The sequence below is a fragment of the Halichoeres trimaculatus genome, unplaced genomic scaffold, assembly GCF_033239565.1.
Source record: "Halichoeres trimaculatus isolate MK-OKI-2021-1 unplaced genomic scaffold, fHalTri1.1 fHalTri1_scaffold_12, whole genome shotgun sequence".
In the NCBI taxonomy this organism is placed as follows: Eukaryota; Metazoa; Chordata; class Actinopteri; order Labriformes; family Labridae; genus Halichoeres; species Halichoeres trimaculatus.
Window position 1 is genome coordinate 24,201,088 of NW_027437190.1, and position 25,590 is coordinate 24,226,677.

General features: G+C 38.8%; 4 protein-coding genes and 1 long non-coding RNA gene across 9 annotated transcripts; 1 reads left to right on the top strand and 4 right to left on the bottom strand.

Annotated features, from left to right (window-relative positions):
- Nucleotides 1–6,679: 6,679 nt before the first annotated feature.
- On the bottom strand, nt 6,680–8,161 carry LOC141801349 (uncharacterized). The gene is made up of 4 exons (XR_012599387.1): nt 7,416–8,161; nt 7,240–7,308; nt 7,014–7,088; nt 6,680–6,845 (listed from the first exon to the last, which is right to left on the bottom strand). It is a non-coding gene; the product is annotated as an uncharacterized LOC141801349 (long non-coding RNA).
- Nucleotides 8,162–8,813: 652 nt separating this feature from the next.
- Nucleotides 8,814–12,406, bottom strand: pafah1b3 (platelet-activating factor acetylhydrolase, isoform Ib, gamma subunit). Of its 2 annotated transcripts, none has more exons than XM_074682878.1 (6): nt 12,254–12,406; nt 11,618–11,711; nt 10,992–11,081; nt 10,750–10,866; nt 10,472–10,594; nt 8,814–10,067 (listed from the first exon to the last, which is right to left on the bottom strand). In XM_074682878.1, exons 1-6 carry the CDS (start codon nt 12,325–12,327, stop codon nt 9,807–9,809), a joined length of 759 nt encoding a protein of 252 aa, XP_074538979.1. In that variant the 5' UTR covers nt 12,328–12,406; the 3' UTR covers nt 8,814–9,806. The 2 variants fall into 2 exon arrangements, with proteins under 2 accessions (XP_074538979.1, XP_074538978.1); XM_074682877.1 differs by lacking the exon at nt 12,254–12,406 and adding an exon at nt 12,006–12,134.
- Nucleotides 12,303–15,967, top strand: prr19 (proline rich 19). Of its 4 annotated transcripts, none has more exons than XM_074682874.1 (5): nt 12,303–12,384; nt 12,599–12,721; nt 13,079–14,222; nt 14,854–14,981; nt 15,097–15,967. In XM_074682874.1, exons 3-5 carry the CDS (start codon nt 13,091–13,093, stop codon nt 15,718–15,720), a joined length of 1,884 nt encoding a protein of 627 aa, XP_074538975.1. In that variant the 5' UTR covers nt 12,303–12,384; nt 12,599–12,721; nt 13,079–13,090; the 3' UTR covers nt 15,721–15,967. The 4 variants fall into 4 exon arrangements, with proteins under 4 accessions (XP_074538975.1, XP_074538977.1, XP_074538974.1 ...); XM_074682873.1 differs by having other exon boundaries at nt 12,375–12,472; XM_074682875.1 differs by having other exon boundaries at nt 12,375–12,472; nt 12,599–12,688.
- Nucleotides 15,968–16,246: 279 nt separating this feature from the next.
- On the bottom strand, nt 16,247–20,584 carry tlr21 (toll-like receptor 21). Its single transcript, XM_074682872.1, has 2 exons — nt 20,529–20,584; nt 16,247–19,399 (listed from the first exon to the last, which is right to left on the bottom strand). The coding sequence occupies exon 2, from the start codon at nt 19,259–19,261 to the stop codon at nt 16,316–16,318; it is 2,946 nt and encodes a 981-aa protein (XP_074538973.1). The 5' UTR covers nt 19,262–19,399; nt 20,529–20,584; the 3' UTR covers nt 16,247–16,315.
- Nucleotides 20,585–21,195: 611 nt separating this feature from the next.
- On the bottom strand, nt 21,196–22,030 carry cnfn (cornifelin). The gene is made up of 3 exons (XM_074684456.1): nt 21,907–22,030; nt 21,678–21,814; nt 21,196–21,291 (listed from the first exon to the last, which is right to left on the bottom strand). Exons 1-3 carry the CDS (start codon nt 22,028–22,030, stop codon nt 21,196–21,198), a joined length of 357 nt encoding a protein of 118 aa, XP_074540557.1.
- Between the last annotated feature and the right edge of the window lie 3,560 nt (nt 22,031–25,590).

A 25,590-nucleotide genomic window follows, 5' to 3' on the forward strand; every position in this document is an offset into this window, starting at 1 on the left:
GAGTGGACACAATATTGTTTGACCATAACAATCTATTTTAACCCTAAACACTTCGCTTACTGTTATTTCCTTCTTTGCAGTGCCTATCTCAGGTTTGTCCCTGAGGGCACGCGAAACCAACCTGGTGGAATTCAATGACACAGCAGTTTTCATGTGTTCGGTGTCCAATGGCTCCAACCTGTCTTATGTTTGGATGAGAGACAACTCTAAGATCATACCCACTGAGAGAATACAGTTCAGCAATGATGGAGCCAATCTCACCATAACTGATGTGATCCGAGGTGATGCGGGGCAGTACAAATGCATTGTGTCCAATCTCCTCAGCACTGAAGTCAGCGCCCCTCAAAATCTAAGCATCAGCTGTAAGTTTTTAATGATAACATGTTTGGTTCATACCTCTTAATTTAATAATAATCCTTAACACAGTGTCCCTCTCTATCCCCCAACAGATGGTCCAAGTGCCGCGATAATGACAATCATGCCGGCAGGCAACACTCACAAAACAGAATCCAACATTAGCCTGTCATGTTCAGCTGACTCCAGCCCTTCAGCCGTGATCCAGTGGATGCTAGATGGGAAAACCCTCAATAATGTAGGCTCACAGCTTCAACTAAAGATGGTTACAGAGAGCGACTCAGGACACTATGAATGCCTGTTTCACAACACAGTCACAATGAGGTTTAACAGAGCAAGTGCAATGATCAAGATCGTGAGTAAGTATTTTTAGAGGATATTTTTTCTCAATGTGTTTATCTCAGTTAGACCCTAAGAATAATGATTGGAAATGGTTTGACATTTGAGGTAAAAAAAAAAAAAAAAAACCTCACCTGATTTTTTTTTTTTTTTTTTTTTACAAGAGTTCCTCATACCTACACATTCAATTTCAACCAGGACCAAGGAGCTGGTTAATTTAGCTTAGCATGAGGACTGGAACGAGAGGAGAGTCAAAAACACAATTCATACAAACACGTTGAAAACCAACCCCACATTTTTCCCACTTACCAAAATGCACATTTAACTTGATGATGAAATATCAAAGATCTCTTAGTTTGATCTACAGCGGAAGATGTTCTTGTTGCTTATGAGAAGTGAGCACTAATGGTGATGGAAAGTTAAATGACTCTTCTATTAGCGCCTGTTATGTTGTCTACAAAAGTTCCTCCTCTGTTTTCCTAATCGAGTGAAGACCGCTGCAGGAGTTTCACTTGTCAATAGAGCTGTCAATCCTGATGTCCAATCCCCTATTTTAGTACAGAATAACTTATCAAAACAGAATTTTTTTAGAAATGTGAACACTTAAGTGCAATACAAACTAACTGCCATGACAGAAATTGACCAATGTTCCGTCATGAGATGAAGGGAGCAGTTCTCAAGACTTGCACTGCAGCCAGACACCAGAAAGAGCCTTCAAAGTTTTGGCTTCACTTGAGGGAGCTGTTGTGCTGGCAACAAATAGCAGAGTCAAAGTGTTAGGTGGTATGAGTTGAATGTGGCCTACAACTACAACTTGTGTAGCTGTGATTGTGATTTGGTCTCTGGTCTGAAAATGGGGGACTACAGGGGGGTAGAGGTCTCAAATGTGCTAGTAAGAAAACCTCTCGAGTAGCGTTAACAGTTCCAGGTTGAAGCTGCTGTTTTGCTGCTGTAAAACCACAATAAGTCAATTTCATCTGTTTATGAATCTGTAATCTCACCTTTTTTTAATTTCCACAGAACCAATAGAAGCCGTTTATGTGAAAGAAATTGGTGGACCAGCAATAGCTGGTAAAGCGCTAACTCTGAGCTGTGAAGTGACTGGACTTGCTAACTGGATTAAGTGGTGGAGAAATCAGCAAAATGTCTCTGCAGACAGCTCAACAATTTTGGTCAATGACACTCTTACTCTCCTCCCAGTGGATCTCAGTGATGGAGGAGAGTATCAGTGTGAGGCTTTTAATGAAGTTAGCAGTAAAATAAGCAGCCCTTTCAAAGTTACAGTAAATTGTAAGTATTTCATTTTTCTGCAAACATTAAATACTGTTCATACAAGAAGGGCAGACAAAAATATAACCTTTTTACTCTGTTTGTGAAATCAAAAGATGGCCCAATGAAGCCAGAGATTACAGGGCCAGTCATGGCTCTGATGGAGAAAACAGTCAAGCTCAACTGTTCCAGCGATTCTTTTCCTCCCAGTGACATCACGTGGCATTACAACAACACCCTGCTGGCTTCTACCTCTGAACTAACTGTTGGACCTCTGACCTTAAACATGAGTGGCAAATATACCTGCATGGCCTTCAACAATGTCACCAACAAAAGCAGCTCCACTTACACCATGCTTACTGTCTTGGGTAACTTTCTACAGAAAAACAATGTCATGTGTTATTTTGGGAGACTGCCTATTTGCTTGAACAGTTTGCTGAAGTTTGAAGTAGTGGCAAAGGACAACAGGTTGAAAACTTCAAATCCACCTATTAGCCATGAGAAAACTTGTACTTATTTTTACGTTTTATTTCGGTTTTGTGATTAACGAATTCAAATATGGCCACTGATCTTTGGGGGCGAAGATGAACATCTACAAAAACAAAAATAAGACCTGAACTGTTACTTTTAGATGTGTGTATTTTCTGAGTTAAATGTCACAAAGCTTTTAATCTTTTTTGTTTCTTGGGCACAAACAGAAACAAAGCCCCAAAGCTCTAGCAAGAAAACCTTTCCATTTTCATTTAGATTTCAAAATAAATCCTCAACATTGTGCCTGTTTTCTGATTTGCCAACTGTTTTTGGTCTTCCCTCAGCTCCTGTAACCATGGTAGAAATCAAACCTATTGAACTGTCCCCAATTGCGGACCACACCTTCACTCTCACCTGTGGGGCGGCAGGAAGTGTTGACTCAATTATCTGGACACGTGGTGGATCCCCAGTGTCAATTGACAATGCAACAACCCTCTCAATGGATAACACCACCCTCACATTTGATCCTGTCACACGTGATGACAATGGGCACTACCAGTGTATCGCCTCCAACCCACTCAGCCGCTCCACCAGTGCAAACTTCTGGCTGGAGGTGTTTTGTGAGTACTCATCTTGCATTTCATTTCAAGTTTCTGTAGAGGGCGAAGAGCATTTGTTCTGTGTACAGGGGGTGTCCATGGAGGGCCTAGGATGACTTGGGCCACACCTTATTGGGTGATTGGTCAAGCCTGGTGCTGCTCCTGTGCAACTTTATCGCTAGCATCATAACCAATTCAAAGAACTGTGTTTTTGTGGCGAGTTTGTGTCACACATTTTCTGCTTGTTGTAGGATTAGAAGATCCACTTTTCCTATGGTTTAAGGGCCTGTGTCCATTAACCCTGTTTTTCTGTACTGGCAGAAGCTCTAGACTTGGAAATCATACCTTTGGTGTATGAGACGGTTCAGTTTTTTTGATTGGTAGGGGCTGGGGAGCTTGCTTTGATGAGTGCAGCAGTGTTCCAAAATTGAAGTAATTTCAAGTTTTTTTTATTGGAAAATAGGAGCTACTGATGTAAGGGAAGTTGTGTGAATGGACATAGGCCCTAAAATTTTGAGCATGGAAGATTTATTTTTGCCTCCTAGTTTATAATAACATAAAATCTTAAATATTCAGTTTGAAATGTGTTTTTTTATCATATGTTGCTATATTTTTTGGTACATAAATACTGTATGTGTAGGACAGATTAAACGAGACTGCAACAAATGTGTCAAAATCTAAAAAAACTGACTCTAATCAAATATGCAGTTGTTTTTGTCTGCTATTTCAAAGTAAAGAAAAAATAGATAGTCTTGGTATCTATAAACATATTTTCAGTCTGTTTGACACATTTTAAGTGTGGAAGTGATCTGAGGTATTGCTACTGTGTCTAGTTGGACCAATGATGCCAACCATTGCTGGACCAAAAGCTGTCAACCCCGGAGAAAATGTCACATTAAAATGTGAAGCAGCTTCAAACCCTCCGAGCTCCTACGTTTGGTCCTTCAATGATACCTCTGTGGCCAACACGTCAGAGTATATCATACTTTCAGTCACCTTGGACATGATGGGGATGTATACTTGCATGGCCCTCAACAACATCACCGGCAAAAACACCACAGCGTACAAAAAACTTACTGTTGTTGGTGAGACTTGAACAATAATTAAAAATATGAATAAAAAAGATTCAAAGCAGCATCTAAAAAAGCTAAGTTTTTGCTGTATTTTCAGAACCAATCACAAGTGTACGCATTGTGGCGCCGACTCCTCCACCCATCGAAGGTCGTGATTACATGCTAACATGCGATGTGACTGGACCTGCTCGGCAAGTTTCCTGGATGAAGAATCATCAGCCTTTGCTTTTAGACAACAGTACGACTGTAAACATGACTGACAACATGAAGACAATCCAATTCAACCCTATATTCTATAATGATACTGGAAAATACCAGTGTAAAGCCTCTAATGCTGCTGGTAACATGACCAGCCCTCTGTTCATGCTTTATGTGAACTGTAAGTAGCAATTTATAGATTCATGTGCAAAGGAGTGATAATTTTAGCATCAAAATTTCATTCAGCACGATACGCAACCATTCAAAACATATATCTTATTTGCAGTTGGACCAAAAACACCAGTCATCGAAGGACCATCTTATGCAGAGACCGAACAGCAAGTGCTCTTCAACTGCTCTGCCCATTCAATGCCTCCAAGTCACTTCTCCTGGTGGTTCAACAACTCACAGGTGGCTAATACTTCTATGTATAAAACTAGCCCTTTGACTTACAATATGAGTGGAGAATACACATGTAAGGCTCACAATAATGTCACAGGAAAGACAAGCTCAAAGTCCAAGATGCTCACAGTCATTGGTAAGTAACCTCAAATATAGATATGATCTGTTAAATATGAGTGATATAAGTGCCTCGCTGATTTCTGCTTTCTTTTGCGCACACAGATGCCGTACAATCGGTAAAGATCACAAACGAAACACGTCCAATTCAACAAGAAAACTTCACTCTCACCTGTGACGTAGCTGGGCCCTATGACAGCCTCTACTGGACGAGAAACGGCATGAACCTCAACGTGAGCTTTGTTTCAGCTACAAATACAAACCATCATTTCTCCAAAGGAAACATGCTGCACTTTGCTCCACTGACCAGGGATTATGATGGGCTATACCATTGTGTTGCTGTAACCAAGGCCATGTCTCATTTTAGCAAACCATACAGCCTCCTGACCAACTGTGAGTTAAATAAGAAGCTAAAAATATTTAGCTGATTTTAAATGTGTAAGTGAGCATTTCTTGCATGGACATACCTTCTGTGTTTTTTTTTGCAGATGGTCCTCTGACGGTGCAAATTTTAGCTCCAGATTCAGCACCATTTGGTGTTACAGTATTCATGAGTTGTATGGCAAATTCCCGTCCAGACTGTGAGTTCAGCTGGTTCCACAATGACTTAACCACGCCTCTCCCAGGCAACTCTATTCTCAGTTTTCTTGTGACAAACGAGAGCGATGGGACCTACATATGCAGAGCAAGGAACCCTGTGACTAAAATCACAATGTACCAGACAAAAGACTTCTCTGGTGAGTGAGCCCTGTTTCCTCCCCATCAATTCTTTCTTCCTCCTTTTTTTTTTTTTCTAAATACATATCTGCCTTAACATTAAGCTTTGTAACAAACCTAAACCTAAATTTTGGCAGAGTAAACACATTTGCAGATCTTCAGACAATGAAAAAAATACCTCTCTTCTTCCCTAGTGTTCTTTTTAATGTTTTATTTTGTTGCTTCTTTCCTTCTTAGCTGATGCTATTGGCCTCCACACCCAACCCAAATCTGCTCTCATGTTGATGGGCCTGCTAGCCTTGTCTGTGAATGTGCTCTTCATCTGATTCTCCACATCGAGAAACAGTCAGTCTCTTGCTCCCTCTGCTGGCTTTAAAACAGGGATGCACTGTGTGAACTAAATTCTGTTACCATTTTGAGAATTTTAATCTAAGCAAATATTGATTTATGTTAAAAATATAGCGTTAATAATTAATCTGTAATATCCATTTTGATAGCATATACTACAATCATCCTGATGATGAAACAGCAAAATGTTATTCATTGAATGTGTGGCCTATTTGGGTGTATGAGGTTGAATGTATTCATTATTGGTGAGCTCTAATATTGTGGTGACTGTGTTTTTGTAGTAGAAATAATGAGTTTTATGAGAACTCACAGGAAATAATCCAAGTCTGCAAGTCTTTCTAGAATTCCTCTGTATTTATCACAAATTGCACTTCTTCAGCCTGGTGACCTGTAGCTTTTTTTTTTAAGGTGCAATATCATGTTATTTCGAAGTGAACTTAAATCTTATAATGCATTGATTTGAAAATTGCCTGTCTAAATTGTCTAAATTAACGAGAAATAAATACAACCAGATTTACTGAAACTTTATTTTTAGTTATTAATTGTTTTGTGTTGTTTGTAAGAAACACTCATTCAGAACTTTGACAAAAGAGAAAAAAAAAGAAAAAACAGATTTTGAAGACATATAAGGCAGTGTGTTAGATTCCTCTGTTCTATCCACAACGCTATATATATATATATATATATATATATATATATATATATATATATATATATATATATATATATATATATATATATATATATATATATATATATATATATATAAACCACTTATCGTTGTACAGCCATTTTATATACTAAGTAAATATTTGAGTTTAGATAAGAGTGCCACTTTGTGATGTTCAAATTGGAACACTTGGACCAAACTTCCTGGTGTTTTCACTTGTCTTTGGTTTGAAAAGCCGCTTGCACTTTTTCAGGTTCTTGAGTTTTTTCCTCTGGCACAGCTTTCTCACTTGTAGTTTAAGTGAATCCAGACAGGTGGAGCAGGAAGGGGAGAAAAAACATTAAAAACTGTACAAAGTTTAGACCCTCCTCAGGTTTGTGACTGAGCATGATTTCAGTTTATATGGATTTCTTTTATGTATTATTTCATAAATCTCCAAAACTGCAGAATACTTACATTTTCCACGCTTGCCTTTGTGTCTGATGGGCTGCTGACAACGGCAGACCACATTCATCTCGTCTTTTTCTTCTTCTGGGTGAATAAACCAGAGAAGGAAAACAAACTCATCTTTTGCTAAAGTAAAACTTATGTTAAAAACAAGCAAACATAAACAGATGAGATTCAGGAAAAAATGACTGAAACATTTTTGTTTTCTGTATACCCAGAAAAAGGTTGTTGTTACCTTTACATTTGCACACTCCTGAGGTGTTGTTTAGATTTGCAATAACCAATGGCTCCCCAACAGCAGCTGCTACAACACATTTTATACCAAAATTTTATTGTGAAATAAATTCATATTATAGCAGTACTTGAGTAACTATTGTAATCATAATTGGGGTAAACCTGACTTTCACGTACCATCAGTAAACGTACTCACAAACAAGGAATGTTCAGGTCCAGAAAAACCTTTAATGAATCACACACACACAAAAAAAAGAAAAAAAAACCATAAAAATCACACAAATTTTGAAGATATAATTTTACCTTCAAAAGCTGTTTCATTGTATCATCATCATAGTTTACTGTACCTTGGCTGTGATTAGTGAATGCAAGAAGTCCAAGAATCAACAGCAAAAACATCATTGTTCCCATGATCAGTCAATAAAGTGAGTCCAGGAGAAGTAACCCTGTCCGTGTGGTACCTTCAAGGAATGAGAAACCTTTGTTTCTGGGCTTTATAAAGGATGGTGTTGTTTTCTGAAACCTCAGCTGGGGCACTATTATCAACTGCCAGTTATATGAAGGATGAATCATCCACTCTGCACCTTTACAGTGGATGGCTGTGAATAACGGAAAAAAACGCCTTGGCACAAAAAAGGGAAAAACTAATTCTGGTTTTGTGAAATGGACCCTCATGATACTAATCTGCTGGAACAGGCCACTGCAGTGCCAAATCACCATGTTTTTGTGTCTTAAGTGAACTTGTCTGAAGGGGTTTTGTTCTCTCAAGTGCAACTTGATTTTTGTATCGTGTGTGTCTGTATGCAGGAAGCTGAACATTAAAGTGATATGTGACTAATGCTAATGCTTGAGCTGGATTTTCAGCAGATCTTGAGAACTGTCATATTTGTCCTGTCTAGAGAATTTCATGCTATTCAGGCATAATAAAATATCCATCATAATAAAAGCCACACGGGGGGGGGGGGGGGGGGGGGGGGGGGGGGGTAACTAAACCTTCCACTCAAGTACAAGTTCAGTCACTTTGGTGATTTTTAATTTAAGCAGAAGTAAAAGTATCAGTCTTTAAGTTAAGTAAAAAGCCTTTCCCTTAAATTGTTCTTAATGTACTGAGTACATGGTTGTAAACCACAGGTTTGCAGGGTGAGTGTGTTAAAAAGATGTCAATAAAAAGGAACGTTTGAATGCCGTAAAAGCATGTTGTATTGTAATCAGTTGCTACCACCCCCCAAAGGAAGTGGCCAGGATTATAAGGTGCTGTATGGCATGACTGTTGGGAAGAGTTTTATTAGTCTTGTATTGGTGTTGACAAAGCTGAATGGAGGCTCTGAGCAAAGCTGAACTTGTTCTGTCTCCTCAAGTTTCAAAAATCCACACAACCATGTCTGGGATTCTTACAAAACCTCTCAGGCAAAAGTAATGAATCTCCTGTTTACAAATTCTTTATACCTGTACTCTTGGTGAACCTACTGGTAAGTATCTAAATATGTCAAAAAAAAAAAAAAAGTGGCTGCATCAGCTGCAAAGAATGTTTCTTTCTCAGTATTAGCGCGAAAAAATCAATCAAGAAGACTGAAATCATCTTGTTTTTTGTATTTAATGCATTCTTCCATCACTTGCACAATCAGCCACCCAATTCAAGTTCTGTAACACAATCATTATCCAAGAAGCATTTTAGTGTGAAGTAAAGCCTTTAAAATTGCTCTGATGGGTCATTATGCTGAGCACTTGAAGCAGAAGCAGTTTCACATGTCAATATAACTTCACAATCTACTCAAATACATCTATGATAGCCACAAAACCAGACTCTCACTTCAAATTCTGCTGTTTTTATAACAGATTACAGACAATAATATAGGACATGATACATGACAGAAAAGATGGAAACAGTTAATCAAAAAAACATTTGGTCATTCAAATCAACATCTACATAAGACACCAGACATCACAAAAAAGTAAACAAAGCTTTAACCAAATAAATGTAACTGATAAAACTTGGTGATATTGATAAAACAAAGTGACAATTAAAGCAATTTTCTGGGATGGGCAGTTTCAACATTTTCGTAGTGGCTCAAGCAGGACAGTGCATTTTGTTATGATGATGGTGTTGCCAAAGAAATGAGATCTGGAGCGCACAGATTAAATAAAGCCATTCAATAGTGTACAGCAAATAATATCTTAACCAACTTCATGTTTCTACTTAAAGATAGTTGGTGCATCTTTTTATGAGCGGCTTGTGATTTTCGTCATTTGTATAATGGGGCAGTGCGTTTGACATTTTAAAAAACAAAAACCTGGTGAGAAAGATGCTGACTGGGGACTTGGGCATGACTAATTCTCTTCATTGCACAGCAAATTGAATTTTGACTGCTTCATTAACTCAAAAGGCTTTGTGGTCCCATTATCTATTACAGTGGTCACCAACCCTGGCCACGAAGAGGATCATTTTCACAGCTCCTAGCCCTTAATAATTGTTACTATCCATCATTCATTGTTATTAAGTCAAGTATGATGCGCTTTAGGGCAAGGGATGAGGACCACTGTCGTAGTGTAAGTTTGTGCTCTGCTGGCTCAGTTCTCTGCAGGTTTGTCTAGCATGGATGTGAGACGGGGGTGCAGGAGATCGCACACGGCCTGGTAACCCTGAGGGGTCAGGTGGAGGTAATCATACATGTCCTGATGAGAGATGCTACCATCGGAGTGGACGAATCCTGGGTCCACATTAAGGAATGTGGCATGGGGGAGGGACGACACAGCCTCCTTGACCAGCTTGTTTACCTTGGCATTTCGCTCCCTCGGAGGGTTTGGCATTTTTCCTCTTGGCAGTATACTCTGAAAAAAAGTGTAATAATATTGCATGTTATGAAAAAGGGGAAAGCTTGTTGCTTTGTTACTGAAATTTTTAGTGTAAAGAAGTTGTTTAATACCCAAAAGAATGATTACCAAGATTAAATCAAGTGCAATCAGATATCCTTTTCTCAATCACCGTTTATCATCTCACAAGAGTTCACTGATCTGAGCTCTTGTTTATCTTTAGCAGTAACCTAATTTTTCTTTCAAATTATTAACCTACAGTCTATTAATATCTTAGACCACAAAGCAGAGACAAAACTACAGAAAGAAAAAACTATTTGCAGTTTGATTCTGTTTAAACTTAATATGTCATTATAAACAGAGATTTGGTTGAGCAGGTAGCACTTCCTTTATTTGAGGAATGTATTCGAAACAAAGCCTACCAGTACAAGTGTCTGGGCATGAGGGAGCTTGTTCTTGATGACTTGGATAATAGCCATGATGCCTCCACAGATCTGTTCAGCGGTGTGACCATGATTGTTAGTACCAACCCAAAGCACCACTACCTACAATATAACAAAATAGAGAGGAATGTGTGATTTAACTCGTGTTTTTTTTAGTTTGGAATCAATATACCTGGAATTTTGATTTAAGCACAATGGGCCTACTGTTAAACAGAACAAGCATGGCAATGTTCTCTATTTTCAGCTGTGATTTGAACCTTTGGGCTGATATTATCCAGTTCACCGTTGCTCAGTCTCCACAGCACATGTTGTGTTGCATCACCACCTATACCAAAATTGAGGGCATGAAGTGGAGAGAACAGCTGTCGCCATATCTGCAGAAAAGAAGTTCATTTGTTACCAAACTTAAATTATATTTAGAAACGTTGGAGAGCAAAACATTCTTATTAAGCACTATAAAAAATAAATTAGGCAGGAAAGTTTATCATCTATGTTTTACCCCAAACTGGTGCATGAGCTGAACAAGAGAGTCCCCAACAAAAAGGACGTCCGGTTCTTTGTCTTTGCTGTCAGACACAAAGCGGTTGTGCTGCAAATGGAGAACGAAAAAGAAAATAAAGACTTTGATTCTTTTGTACAACACACAGCCTCAGACTAGATGCATCATCACATGATTTTCTTGAAACTGGAGCACATCTGATGAATGTGGGAAATATATTTTTGAAGCTACGTGAGAAATGTAAAAAAAAAAAAAAAAATGTGTCTTCTGTATGTTTTCATAACAATATACTACATGGCTCTTCAATGAATTGCACCCTATGGAAATGATGAAAGAATAAAGAAAACTGATCTATCTGGCAAATTTGAAATGACATCATCTTTACCATTAAGTTCATAAAAACAAGTGAGAGATTTTGTTCAATTTTTTATATGGAAAACTGTAGAAAATCGAAGTGAAACATTGTAAATTCTTCAGATTATATTCTGAAACTACAAAAGTGACTTTGAGGAATGCAAATTGGGAAGCTGAAAATTAATGGCTATTGCCGTGTCCGAAATCTGGAAAATGCTACGAAAGTAAGCTTCTAACGCGTGCATTTCTTGTAATAATATCATTTTACACACCAGAGACATCCATCGTCCGTCTCCCTGAGTGTCTTCACAAGGAGTGGGTGTGGCGGCGGGGTTCGGGTCTTCTGCACTCATGACTTGACTCTTACTGTGTAAGGAAAGCAGTTATTTTGTGTTATAAGTTAGTTTTACCACAGAAACGAGCCAAAATACCAAAGCCCTTTGGCTGCAATTGCGAGCTAAACCATAGAATGCTGCTAGAATTAGCCACAGCAGCTAGCCCTCAGGCTTAAACAACACAAGAAAGATGAGGGTTAACTAATGTAGTCAAACTACACGTACAGATACGTGACGCCTAAGTATACAGACATACACTATGTAAAAGATAAAAGGTGGAGCTTCGAGTGACAGCTAGATTGTTGATAATAATCACATAGATTACCATAAAATCAAAAAATCGTCATCTCCCAATTCAGTTTCAGGAAGTAAATGATTACTCCTAACGTTAGTTGCATGTACCATTATCGTCTGCGGGAAACAACATACATATATATCTATGTATTTTACTCTCATTGAACAATTTACTATGAATTGATGTTCAACATTATATTATATAACTGAGTTTTTTAATAGAATACCCAAATAGAGTTTATTACGTGAATAAGAGCCAAACAGATTAAACGGTTTTACCTCCTCTTCAGAGAAAGTGGTTTCGCCCACCGAGGTGGTGCTCGTGGGAGTTGGTGCTGCGCAGAGAAACACATCTACTGCATGTTGCTCAGCAACCACAGTTTTCGAAGTCTGCGGCACACTCAGTTTTGGTAAGTGGCATTTCAAAAGTGGTGCCCTCTTTTGTATAAATGTTTTACTGGTTGAGTTGGCGCTTTTTCTGGGTGACTTTCTTCTCAGGTGAGGAAGAGTTACAGTGTAATGCGCTGTAGACAATTACGCGTAGCTTCAAACACGTGTGTATCAAAGAAAAAGTGCACCTGATGGTTGACGTTATAATTATCCGTTTGCTAACCGCTTAAATAGTGCCAAGTGACCGGAACCGGAACGGGGCGCAGTTACCAAGATGTTTTTGCAGTCCTGTTGGGAGCTATAACCAACTTTGCTGACAAAAAGGTGAAAGAAAGGCCTTTACAATATCAGTAAACGGTAAATATTGTTATTATTTTTTGTATATGTGTTTATATTTTATGATGACAGTGTTAAACTTGGTAAAACCTCTTGTGATCTTCCCATATTCATCACCTAGCACTTTAGTGTAATGTTAAAAACGTGTGTGAGAGAGAGCTTACTGGCTGTATCAAGCGATGACAATAATGAACACTGTAGAAAATCAACCTTCAAGCAAAAAAAACTAGGAGGGTACGTTAATATAACATAAGCAGAGTTCTTTGTTTTAACTCATTGTGGTGAAACATCACCCTATAAATATTTTCTAAATCTCTTATCTCTTTACCCTACACACTCACATTAACAAGTGGCAAACTGCATTTCTGTCTTTCCCAGATTTAATGCAGTATGAGCCATATCTGTGGCAGGTCTTCATCAGAAAAAGACAGGAACTTAAATGTTTTTCAAAAAAAGTTTAAAACAACAGATAAAAACTGTTGTTTAGGGAAAAAATCCACCACAGACTTCAAATTTGCAAACTACAACAGTAAGACAGATGGACAGCACAGAGCAAAAAGACTGAAGACCCACAAGGAGAGAAGCCAGATGAGAGGATGTTGGAAAGAAGCCTCCAGGTTGAAGTCATATCACCATCACTGTCATTGCCGAAGAAGTAAAGATATACCTATCAATGGCCGCTGCTGTCAGACTAGCTGTCATTGTTCCTCAATGCCTGATGCACCATTATCGAATGTTGTTCCTGCTACACAGGAACCCAGTATTATCACAGACAGTCGCCTGATTGGACACCATGGGCTGTTCAACCATGAGGTGAAGTCTATTGACATTGAACGCCTGTTAAGTAAGCAAAGAAAAATGGAGAAGAGTAAACAGCAAGTACATGAAAACAATTCTACCTCACTCCCATATTCATCTCTTACCCCTACCCCAGTCTCCAGTAATGATGTATTGGGTGCTGAAGTTGTTACATTACACGAAGAAGTGGAACCTGTTGCAAAGGCCCATGATGATTTCCAGTTGATGGAAGACAAACTCAGTCAGGGATCAGATGTAATTCCAATGCAGAAGATCAGCCCTGTCATGTCAGAAAAAGGCGCTGAATCACAGCTGACTCCCACTGATGGAAGAGAAATTGTGATGACACAAAAGCAGGATTCACCTATCCACCAAAGTCAACCTCATGGTATGAGCAAAAGCCCACTTGAGCTTCCCAGCTCAGACACTCCAGAAAGATCCGTCTCACAACGCCCAAGCAAAGACCCCAGCACCGTGTCGGACTCTGTCCGTGCAGTGGCAGCAAGCTTGTGTGGCTGTCTAAAGTTGCCAGTTTTGAGAAGGAGGAACCTGGTGGCAGAGAGCAGGGAGGTACTGCTGGAAGCTCTGCAGGAGAGACACGGACCCTGGCTTCGGCAGAATCTTTCCCAACTTAAGGGATACCTCAGCAGTGGTTTTGATCACTCAAAGGAAGTCCAGGATCAAGAGCTAACCACTAAAGATGAAGACGAGCTTCGGTATACAGGCAAGAACTGAATTACCCAACAACTCAGGGATAATGATTGTAGAAACGGGATATATCTTAACATCTTTCACATTTGTTTACTTTTTGTTGTAGTGTTTTTAAATGATATGTTAGCTTTTTCTTTATTATATCTCACAATATTCATACCATGAGATGATGCTCCCATTACGATATATATTTTTTAACATTCTGTCGAATGTTACTGGCAAACAAAAATCTCCTTTTTTAGTGATACTTCAGAAATCTTGGTTAACCAACCAAATTAACCATGTATAGAACAAGACTTGTTTAGCTCCAAAATGAATGTGGTTTACGTACCTTTCAAACCAGAAATATAGGCACTTTGCAAGTGATAAACTTATTTGTCCAATGCAGACTGCTGGAAAGATGCACGAATAAACATAATGCATTTATGCCCAGAACTCTCTCCCATTATCTCCAGTATATAAATCACAGCAGTCCCTCACAGCAAGGAAACCTCTCTCCCTTGCTCATGGAAGTATCTTGCCTGTTTCCTAATCCTTAAAAAATAATGAACCACCTCTTAAGATGTTCTTCTGTCAAGTATAGAACAAGTACACCACAGGAGCTTCAGTGTGGGTTTGTCTCATATGTGTTTTCCCCCCTACAGATTCATTCCCAACAGAGTTTCGAGCCAGCAAGCCATTTTTCAACTCCCAGAAAAACAAATCATTCAGAAGAAAAGGAAGAACACCAAACTTGCAGTTGAGTCCACTCCTGCTCTCAAACCCACAACAGGTAAGGCCTCAAGTTTACCCAGCCAAAGTTCGTTTTCATATGTTAATCCATCTTTTCTTCAGTAATGAAGTGATAAGTTCAAGTTACATTACTGACATACCCTGTTTTCATATAGACCCATGAATGGTTTAGAAAACCTGAGGAGACTTCCACCAGTGTATTGGATGATATTCTCAGACCTCCTCCCTCTGCTCAGTTCTGCATGGACTTTGGACCTTCTAAAATTAGTGATCATTTGTTTGCTCCTTCTCCTGTTTCGTGCTGGGAAGAAAGAAACTCCCAGTTACCACACTGGGGACACAGTTTGAGCAGGCAAATTAGCCAAGAGACTTTTATATTTGACTCCTTTGAAAACCGCCTTATGAACCAAACCAGAGCACTTATTGGATCTCAGTACACTGTCAGCAACACCCAGAATTTCTCTCCTCACCAAGCAAAGCTGCAAGAGAGACATTCAGCAGAGTCAATGCACTTTCCCCAAGAGACGGACGCTTTTGGAGTGGGAAGACACTCTTTTGCTTCCTCTTTCTCATCCCAAGTTCAACGCCCTGCTCAGATCCAGGGCTTCCAGCCCTTCAGCCAAATCAGTCAGCCTTCAGCTTGCCCTCTCCCCAGGCCCCATCCCACTGATATGATCCATTACCCTCCATCTCATGTGCTGGAACGAGAGCGTGCACCTTCCAGGTCCTCTCTCCTGAGCCCTGAGCACTGGACCTTCCCTCCAATGAGACTGTATTAATGTTTTATGTAGACACATATGTGAACAATTTTGTTAAGATATCCAAAAAAAAGACTGTGCTCTCTTCATTTATGTCATCAAGACAATTTGTTCACAACCAGTGAAGATGTGTTGTGAGACAAAATTAAATGGAAGAGATTTCCCCTTAAGAGTTGATCACTTTTACTCTTTGTTCCCATTTATTCTAAGATAAACAAAAGCACAATTATGACTTGTTAGCATGCTTGTAGCTTTTTAATTTGCAAAACTGTGAAGTATCATATATGCTTGTTCAAAAAAGAGTCTTAATGGGAAGCTGCTTAAAAGCTATTTCATTTTGTTCTGTCAGTGATCTTCATTTAAATGCAAAAACAGACATTTATAAAATTGTGCAAAAGAGACATCCATCTTAAGGTACATATAAACTTAAACTGAACAAAAAACATTGAATAATATTTCTGATTGATTTTAAAGAGTAGTCTTTTCTGTCTTACAGAGCCAAACACAACGCTCTCACACAATGTTTTCATATCTTTTTCCCTATGGCACAGAATTGTTTCGTAGTTTGATGAACTGTCCTGAGAGGCTTGACTTTACAGTCAAAAACTGCATTTTTTTAAGGTTGCAAATAAAAGTTTTCATCCAGATTTTGGGACACACAACCTTCAGTTTTGTTGTTTCTAGGAGTCATACAACCATGTCTCAGGTCATTGTCTTTCACTTCAACTCTGCTTCCTGTCTTCATCGCCCTACGTAGTTGATTCCAAAACAGTTCATGTGCCTGTGTTGGGTCAGTGCAGTTTGAGCCAGGCCACTGCAGATAAGTCTTTTTCAGCATGACTTTCCTCATGCGGTGATAGGATGACAGCAGCCTCTCAGGGATCGGCTCCAAAAACACAAGCAGGAGAACATCCCGGTGCTCATCGAAGAGCCGGTAGCTGGCCAGTTCGATTTCCAGAGAACACCACTCACTGCTGAGGAAATTCCTGCTCACCACACAAATAGTCTTGCGGCTGCCATATACAGCAGAGACAATATTGTCCACAATGTCCCGGCCCAGCTCAAAGTCCCTGTGATGGAGGCAAAGTTTGAAGGCTGATCCATTTCCCTCCAAGTTTGGCAGCAACTGGTCCATGACCCATTTTTCATCAGAGGAGTTATAGGAAATAAATGCATCAAATTGACAGTTTTCCTCTGCATCTCTGATTCGGCGCCACTGCTCACCAAACCAGGATCGAAATACATAGTAGCTGTATTTTATTCTCCAGTAAAGTTTGACATAGAGTAAAGGAGTGACAGTAAACAGTAAGAGTACAATCGCTGTGCTCAAGAACAAATACTCCCCAAGATCTATGTAACAGACTTTGGTATCAAAGTTATAAAAACTGTGTTTCACCTCATTTTGGCACGGCAGACTGTAGAGATAAACAACCTGGACCCTTGTTTGATTGAGTGTCCAGTTCTGCAACAAGCTGTTGGTGCAGGTACAGGTTAAGGGAACATTTCTAATGTCAAGGTAACGGAGTTTAGGCAAACTATCTAATGCATCCACAGTAATGCTTTGCATCCCGTTGCGATTGAGGTGCAGTGTATGTAACTCTGTCAGATTCCCAAAAACCTCTTTTGGGAAGCTCTGAATGACCATACTCTCCGCCATCAGTGTGGTCAAATTTTTCAGATTCTTAAAAACTCCTGGCTGTAGTTGTGCCACCCCGTTGCAGCAGTTATCTAGTGTGAGGAACTGTAAGCTTTTCAGATCATCAAATACATCAGGAGGGAGCTTATAGATCTTATTGTTGGTGAGATACAAGGATTTCAGTGAGCTGAGGCCACGGAAAAATTTGTAGGGTAGAACTGTGAGGCCATAAGGCTGCTGCCCGTCCAGTTTCAGATCACTAAGTCTGCTGAGATTCATAAATGGTGAACTTATATGTTCTTTGAGGAAGCGAATCTGATTACCCTGTAAATCAAGCACTGTTAGTGTGTCTTGAAAATCCTGATAGAGGGAACTGTCGATATTCTTCAGTCTGTTTCCATCTAGGTATAACTTGGACAAACTTTTCAGCCCATCAAGACCAGCTTGTTTGATATGAGTGATCTTATTGCCTCCTAGGTCTAAGATTTTTAGCTTTTTCAGATTTTTAAAGGTCTGGCCAAAAATGACCACCATATGATTGTTGCGCAGGATAAGAGTTTCCAGATTGAACTGATCCTCAAACATACCTTCATACAACTCAGTTATGAAGTTGTTGTCCAGTCGTAGTGTCTTAAGGCTGTGAAGCCCTTTAAGAGCTCTAAGATCTATATACACAATTTTGTTGATATTAAGTTTAAGTGTCGTAATATTTGGTGTTGTAGAGAAAGCATAAGAGTCGACAGAGATGATGCGGTTATAACGGTAGTCTATTTCTTCAACACTTTGAAAAATAACCCTGTTCCATGTCTTACAGCTAAGGAGGGAAGCGATACGGTTCATCTCTACATTGACTGCTTTTACATGATTCTGATTGTTCAGAAAGTCAAGACAGCTTGTATTTTTCAATTCATTACGGGATAGGTCCAATGTCCCATTAATTTGAGGGCAATACTGAAAGGTGGAGCTGTCCAGAAACGTAATATTATTACTAGATAGAATCATATTTTTAATCCATTTCATCCTCTTATTCAATAATCCACACAGGTCTTTTATCAAGTTGACATTTTTTAGATGTGTGCCTGAGAAGTCAACATGTCTAGCATTGACGTTACTGTGTTTTAAAAACTCCAGCACACTGACATTTGTTGAACGTAAACGCAAATAGTTGATGTGCCTTAGGTCCACTTCTTTGAAAGCCACATTGGAGAGCCTGGAATTGTTGGACAAATCTAACAGCTCGACATGTCCAAAACATGAACGTTTGCATTCAAATGTGAACAAATTGTTACTGCACAAGTATAACCTGGTGAGGGATTTTGGCAGAGTCACATTAGCAGTGTGGTTAAGAGAGGTCAAACTGTTAAAGCAAAGATCTAACCATGCCAGATTTCTTAGATTTGACACAGACTGTACTACCCCTGAAAAAGTCTTCAAAAAGTTATGCCTCAGAATTAAAGTTGTGAGGTTGCCAAGAGTGGAAAAAATGTCCCCAGGAAGACGCTTTAATCTGTTGTTGGCCAGCGAGAGAAAGGTGAGGCTGTGAAGATCCTGGAACACAGAAGGTTTGAGTTCTGCTATTTTGTTACAAGACAAGTTGAGAGACTGGAGAAGGTGCAAGTTCTGGAAAGCAAACTCATCAATTTGGCTCAATATATTATTATCCATTCTGAGGTCCTGGAGGTTTGTTAGACTAACAAAGCTCTTGTCAGGGACGTGCAATAGAGGATTATCACAGATTGTGAGGTTGGTTGCAGACTTTGGCAGGTCGGCAACATAGGCTGACATGCTTTTGTCCTGTCGATGGATGCATTTGAAACTTTTCCCGTATGTATATTCAATACAGTTTTTGAAGCTGTAACCGCTGATGAGTTTAACAGCAACAAGAAGAACTGTAACTGAAATTAGCTGACGAGTCAGACTCCCCATGTTGTCATGTAAAGGTCCAGACAGGCAGTCCTTGAGTTAACTTTCATCAGAGACGTCAGTTTTTTTCCTGCTTGAATTTTGAACCGTCTACTAACCAGACTTCTGGGTTGTTCTTTAGCTAGAAGAGGTCTCAGGAATCTGCGGACAGAGTGAGAGTTCACACATCACATGTTCAAATTGAAACACATGTAACCAGATCGTTTTTTAACATAAGCAGAACAATCCTAAAACAGAAGTGCAACTAACGTCTTGAATTATGTATCCCCTTTTATAAAGTGCATGTCCTTATTTTACATCAACCACTTTTGTGTGTTGATGAATTTGCCTGTTACTTTGAGCTTACGGCAATAAAGATGAAAAAAAACACTACCTCTACACATGAGCTAATTAGTCTGAGTATCAAATAAGCTTTATCACCATACATTTGGGTCTGTGACACATATAGGTTTTAATTTTTCAAGTTCTTGTGCAGAGTTTTCAATTCACAACAAGTGTTACTTTTGACCTGTAAAACAATTAAGCTCTCTAAAGTTCTAGAAATATAAGAAGAAACTCATTTCATTATATTTATTTCTAGAGACATTTAAAACATCTATAAATGTGCACACCATAAGGTAAAAGTGTTATTTTGCATTTTAATGAACACATTCATGTCATATTAAAGATAAAGGTTCGGTCATAGACTATGAGTTAGATATACAGTGTGATAAAAATTTAACAGACACAAACCCCAAAATAGAAATTGGCCTTGCAAGAACGAGATGCAAGTTTGAAGCGAGTCACTTGTTTACTCATATGGTTATTTTCAGATCCCTTTTCATGCTTTCTGCACCTACGGCCAGCATTTACTTCAATTTTTTTGCTCAGTTGTTTTTGGTGTTAAAACTTGCAATATAAAATTTACCAATATCAAACCAGGTCAAAAGGAATAGAGAGTAAAAGGAGTATACTACAGTGATAATTTTAACAATGTGGATAACGGCAGAAAAAGCTCAAACACTTTTTAATTTATCTTGCTACTTTTTTTCTGACAGATTCTCTGAAACTTTACAGGGTAACAAGATTTACAGAAGTTACTTCTATATCTAACACCCAGCCGTTCAGCAAGAAACATCATATTAATGTAACAGTGGTTGCAAGTAGGAAGTGGCTCTTAATATCTTTCACACAATCTTCACACTCATGTCTGAAAACAGCTTCTCATGTCGATATGTTACTTAGTTCAAGGTTATTTAACAATAATACTACACTACCACCAAAGCCTCACCTGCTGCAGTGCTCCTGTGGTGTTTCCTCAGCGGGTATCTTGTGTGATTAACTTAGAACTACACTGAATCAGAAAGAGGAAGATGGGTACAGCCTGTTCTTTTCCTCTCAGTTCTCACTAACAGTGTATAAAGCAACCAGATCACAAGATGACAGGTCTCAGTTCACTTATAGGCATTTTAACTCACCAGTTTATTTGATATGTATTAAATACTATACCATCATTTGAATTGAATTCATCTTAATTTATTGTTTTTTTATGTTAAACTGCACTAACATGACAAATCATCAGTGTTTACATTCCCAGCTGCAAACTTGCACCCCCAAAAAGTCTCTGTCACTATAGATCTCTGCAGTCCTTCATGTCAGCATGAGTTTGTTGCAATAACACAGTTTAAACACAGTATGTAGGCTTTGGTCATTTAAAAAATATTTTTTTACAGCGTCATTACGAAAGGCAGCTGTTTCATATTATGTAAAAAAAAAAAAAATAGTACAATCAATGCAAATTCAGTCAGATTATCAGGTAAGTGTTAAAACTGGTTTTTTTAAAAGTTGCATGGTTTAAGCGATATCTATTGAATCTGAAAACATCAACTGTACAGTAAATTTGTGAAATTCAGATTGTACATTTCTATTTTGTAGTTTGAAAATTCAAGAAACATTTTTTATTTTAGTCCTCTCATTTTCTGCTCTCGAGCCATCTGACACAGTCCACATAGAGGCAGGCAGGACATGACCACCCAGTCTTCACACACTGAGCCCTGAGAAAACATGGGAAAGTAAAGTGATGACATACAACATCACTACTAAAAAACAACAAAAGATGTAATAAGAAATTTCTGCTTCAATAAAACAGTGCACGATTCTTATTTAGTTGGTTAAATCTCACTCAGCTTTGATCACAACTTTGGACCTTTACCCTACAAAAGCTGAAAAGTCTGTGCTCATTACAAGATTTAAAAATACTTAGTCATAGCAGTACATTTCACCTTGAATTATTAAATTTGGAAGACGTATGTATCACATTAATATCCACAAAAAAGCTGCTTGGGCCCGTATCATATATCATACACTCAACAGGAAGTCTGCTATTTTGAGTTACAGTGTTCATGTTTAGCATGCAGGAATACAACTTTGGCAGACTCACTTCAATGTTGTATTTGCTGCGGAGGCTCGTCCTGAGGGCAATCATGGCTCCAGGTAAGAAACCCAGACAGCAGCTGTCCCCATGGTCTTGAGCCACTTGACAGGCTAGGATACAAGGCAAGAAGGATGCACAGAGACCTGCACAAGAGAGAGATGTGATATACCATTGCAGCTCATGTAATGGAGTCAGTCAACATTTTATCCCAGGAGCATAGCTCAGAAACACTTACAGATGCCACAGTCCTCACAGCAATCGCACACATTTGAACTCCAATCTGAGGATCCAGGGGACACCGAGTACTGTGTGATAGTGACTTGAGGCTGCGAGCTAATCACACTGGACTGGAAGGCCATTACTGCAGAGAAGAGGTGAATGAGAAATGTTTGAAGACTCAGAAAGAAAGCCTGAAGAGCATCCTTACCAGGTTTCACCTCCTGAGGTTAATGCTGGGCTCCTGAAAATGTGAGGATGCTTCAGGTATATCCTAAACAGAGGAGCAGGGACAAACACACAGCTCTTATACTTGGTGTGACATCACATGCACACCAAAGCCCATTCAGACAGGTGTAAACACCTTGTAAAACAAATCCAAATGTTTAGTTTCAGGGCAAAGCATATTTTGCAGAAGGGCACACCTTATATAGCAGGGTCTTTATGATCCAACAGTAGTTAAAGAACAAAGAGGGCCTACAGAGTATATTTGTATTGAGCAATCTTCCCTCACAGTGCAGTATGGTGTTCTTTCAGCATATGTGCACACTGTGGGTCCAGGGCTATAAATGACAAGATAAAAGCAAAAATAATGTGGATTTGTCATGTGTGGCCTCCCACTGCTTGACACTGACATTAGTCTACAGAAACATGAATGAAGCAGAAGCAGCTTTGTTGAGCAGGTAAACGTATAGCAGATAACATTTCGACTCATTTAATGCAACAAATCTTTGACTTGTTTAATGCTGACATTTCTAACTTTGCATTTCAAATTCTACATATAACAGTCTTTTCACAAAGTCAGTTTTGAATCAAACCGGTGTTGAAATCTGAAAGAAATCAGGCAACTGAGAGCAAAAGGAGATCTTAGCTGTTGAATAGAATAGAATAGAATAGAATAGAATAGAATAGAATAGAATAGAATAGAATAGAATAGAATAGAAAAGAACTTAATTGTCATTGTAGCAAGTACAACAAAGTTGAAGTCACAGCAGCAATCAAGAAAACAAAAGTAAGAAAGTGTATAGAAAGTGCAAAAAGGTTCATAAGAAAAAAGATGACAACAGCTTGTCCATCATTCTCCAGTTCAGCCAGTCTCCACCTCCACAGGGTCCAGGACTCAGCTTCTTCAGTCATGCTCCATCTCTGTCTCCTGGATCCTGTCTGCTTACAGCAGGTGAAGCTCTACCAATGTGGCGTTGGTGTCTGATGTTAGCTATGTCTGTCAATAGCTTGATGCTACTCTGCCTTCTGGTATTTCCTCTGTTGCTTGGTTAGCATGGCTAGCTCGTCCATCTCATTGGAGATAGATCTTACGTTCCTAATAATGATGGACCGCTGTCACCAGAAGTACATGAAAGAACAGATAAGTTTGATTTAAAAACAAAAAACAAAAAAACAAACATCATCAGTATTACACAGATTGTCCACCAGAGAGCACCGACTAGTTAATTTTTACACTGTAGGAAGGCCCTTGTATATATACAGACCAAATACAGTTTTTTAATACTTTGTTCTACATGATGCAAGAAGACAGAGAGACAAAGTGTGAGAGTTTTATGTTTTAAAACACAAAATTTTGATTTTTATGTGTTTTTAATCATGCTTTTTTTCATAAATGAAGAGTTTAGAGAAGCCAAATAGCAGGTTAAGTCCCACTTTTGCCATGATTGTGCTCCTGAGGTAACACATGATCATCAGTGTTCTCACTGTGAGTCCAGTGTTAGAGTGGTGGTACAAGGTATGAGTGCTATTGTCTGTTCTCTGGATTACCACTCAAATATCTTCTTATCCTGAGTAAACCTTGCTGTTTTTCCACTTAAATTAATTCTTTTCAGTTTTATTAATGTAACAATAGATCCACCTGCTCCAAACCAACCTATTTCTGCCTTTACCCAGGATAACAAAGCATTTTTTCCTATTTCAAGGGATTCATTTATATCTCAATATTGAGATGACAATGCTTGTTTTTGCATCCATGTAGAATACAAAACAAAAAGCGTGTTATTGTGAAAGGCTAGATCACTACATGCTAAGCTGCCTGTAGCCACATTGATGAGCTGACTCAAAAGGATTTATGAGTCCCCTTATGAGATCTCCAGAAAACAATTAAACGATCAGAGTTGATAAAATGTACTGCATGTCAACTTTTGGATTTTTTTTTCTTTGTTCCTTTTTTATTCTGGAGTAACCCGTTTTGATATAACAAACCAAACAATACACGTCTGTTGCAGTATTCCGTGTTTACGCGAAGCAACTTGTCAAAATGGGGCAAACCTTTGTGATGTTACTCAATAGTGGAATTTACCAGAAGACCCTCCACCAGACATCAACCGCAAGTGCTCAGTTCCTCACGCTCTTCACACTCTTCACACATTGTTGTTTTTTTTATGAGTATGTAGTTATACTGAAAGAGGATTTTGATGTGTGTGTGTGTGTGTGTGTGTGTGTGTGTGTGTGTGTGTGTGTGTGTGTGTGTGTGTGTGTGTGTGTGTGTGTGTGTGTGTGTGTGTGTGTGTGTGTTGGTATGTGTGTGCTTCCATCTCTCACTCTGTTCTCATGTGTGGAGGGAGCGGCAAACATCTGTTTGACTCATAGCTACACTTTATCTCTCCACCACACTCTGAACATTGTATGCTAAATTTACATGTGTTCACTGGAGACTTAACAGTAGTTTGACATATCTGATTAACAGCGTGTTTCATATTTTTGTTTCCAGAAATGTAGCTACCAAACTTTTGAGGGAAAGTAATGAGCTGAAATGTGTTGCAAGACATTTTATGAAAGTTCTGGCACAAAATTGTTCAAATTAGTTTCAACTAAAAGAAACTACTTGTATTTCGTCTTAAATATTTGTAAATGTAACTTCTAGATATTACTTTTCTTGGTAACAAAGAGCTACTGGTCATGTTATCTCTGTGTCTGTTTTTTTTTTGTTTTTTTTTTGTTTTTTTTAAATTTGCTTGTTTTTGTGCTTTCTGTCTGTATTTAGCAGAAAGCAAGAAGAGAGGCAGGGGATACTACATGCACCAAATCATGTTCGAATCAGAAATCAGTCTTATAACCACTGCAACCAGAAAGCCTCTTTACATGGGGCACCTGTTCCATCAAGAGAGCAAAACTGGTGCCAGATAGTCTGTTAAATCAACCACAGATAAATACATTTCCTGTTGTGTTCTTCGTAAGTGTAACTTAAAACTTTCAGTGCATCCTCTATCGGCCCATCACTTTGTATCCTGTCCTCTTGACAAGGTCGTTAAAGGTAGGTCTGCCACATCCTTCTCTTCATGCAAAGTGAATGTAAATTATCAGAGGAAACTAATTTGTTTGATTTAACTCCACTTTTACTTGGTCAAAGTTTGCAAAGTAGCATGATGAATGAATTTGCACCAATGAAAATCATCATTATTTCATTACAGTGTAGACCAGGTGAAATGTTGACACCTCAAGGCAAGTTAAACTTAAAAACAACATAGTGGTGTCTGTAAAATTCCTGCTGGCACAGCACTCTCACTTCTCCTTTACATGAGAAGGATTGATTGTAAATCTCTTTTTCTGTTGGAAGTTTGAAAAAGAGTGTCTGTTCCCTTTTGAAACCACCATCTCTGAGGGATTTTACGCATCTCAACCAAAAAGGTCTGGGATCTGCAGAATGTGTTGACAGAGATAGAAATAGCATATTTTCCATAAAGTGTACTCAAGT

Bases quoted from the DNA above. Each gene is read 5' to 3' on its own strand.
- pafah1b3 (XM_074682877.1), bottom strand. From the start codon at position 12,085: ATGGTACATGCAACTAACGTTAGGAGTAATCATTTACTTCCTGAAACT. The intron at 11,712-12,005 runs GTAATCTATGTG...TTCCTTACACAG, and splicing joins GACGATTTTTTGATTTTATG to TAAGAGTCAAGTCATGAGTG. The intron at 10,595-10,749 runs GTTCAAATCACA...GTTATATTGTAG, and splicing joins TGGATAATATCAGCCCAAAG to GTAGTGGTGCTTTGGGTTGG.
- prr19 (XM_074682874.1), top strand. From the start codon at position 13,091: ATGAGCCATATCTGTGGCAGGTCTTCATCAGAAAAAGACAGGAACTTA. The intron at 14,223-14,853 runs GCAAGAACTGAA...TCCCCCCTACAG, and splicing joins AGACGAGCTTCGGTATACAG to ATTCATTCCCAACAGAGTTT. The intron at 14,982-15,096 runs GTAAGGCCTCAA...GTTTTCATATAG, and splicing joins TGCTCTCAAACCCACAACAG to ACCCATGAATGGTTTAGAAA.
- tlr21 (XM_074682872.1), bottom strand. From the start codon at position 19,261: ATGGGGAGTCTGACTCGTCAGCTAATTTCAGTTACAGTTCTTCTTGTT.
- cnfn (XM_074684456.1), bottom strand. From the start codon at position 22,030: ATGGCCTTCCAGTCCAGTGTGATTAGCTCGCAGCCTCAAGTCACTATC. The intron at 21,815-21,906 runs GTAAGTGTTTCT...TCTCTTGTGCAG, and splicing joins CTGTGAGGACTGTGGCATCT to GTCTCTGTGCATCCTTCTTG. The intron at 21,292-21,677 runs GTGAGTCTGCCA...ATGTTTTCTCAG, and splicing joins GCAGCAAATACAACATTGAA to GGCTCAGTGTGTGAAGACTG.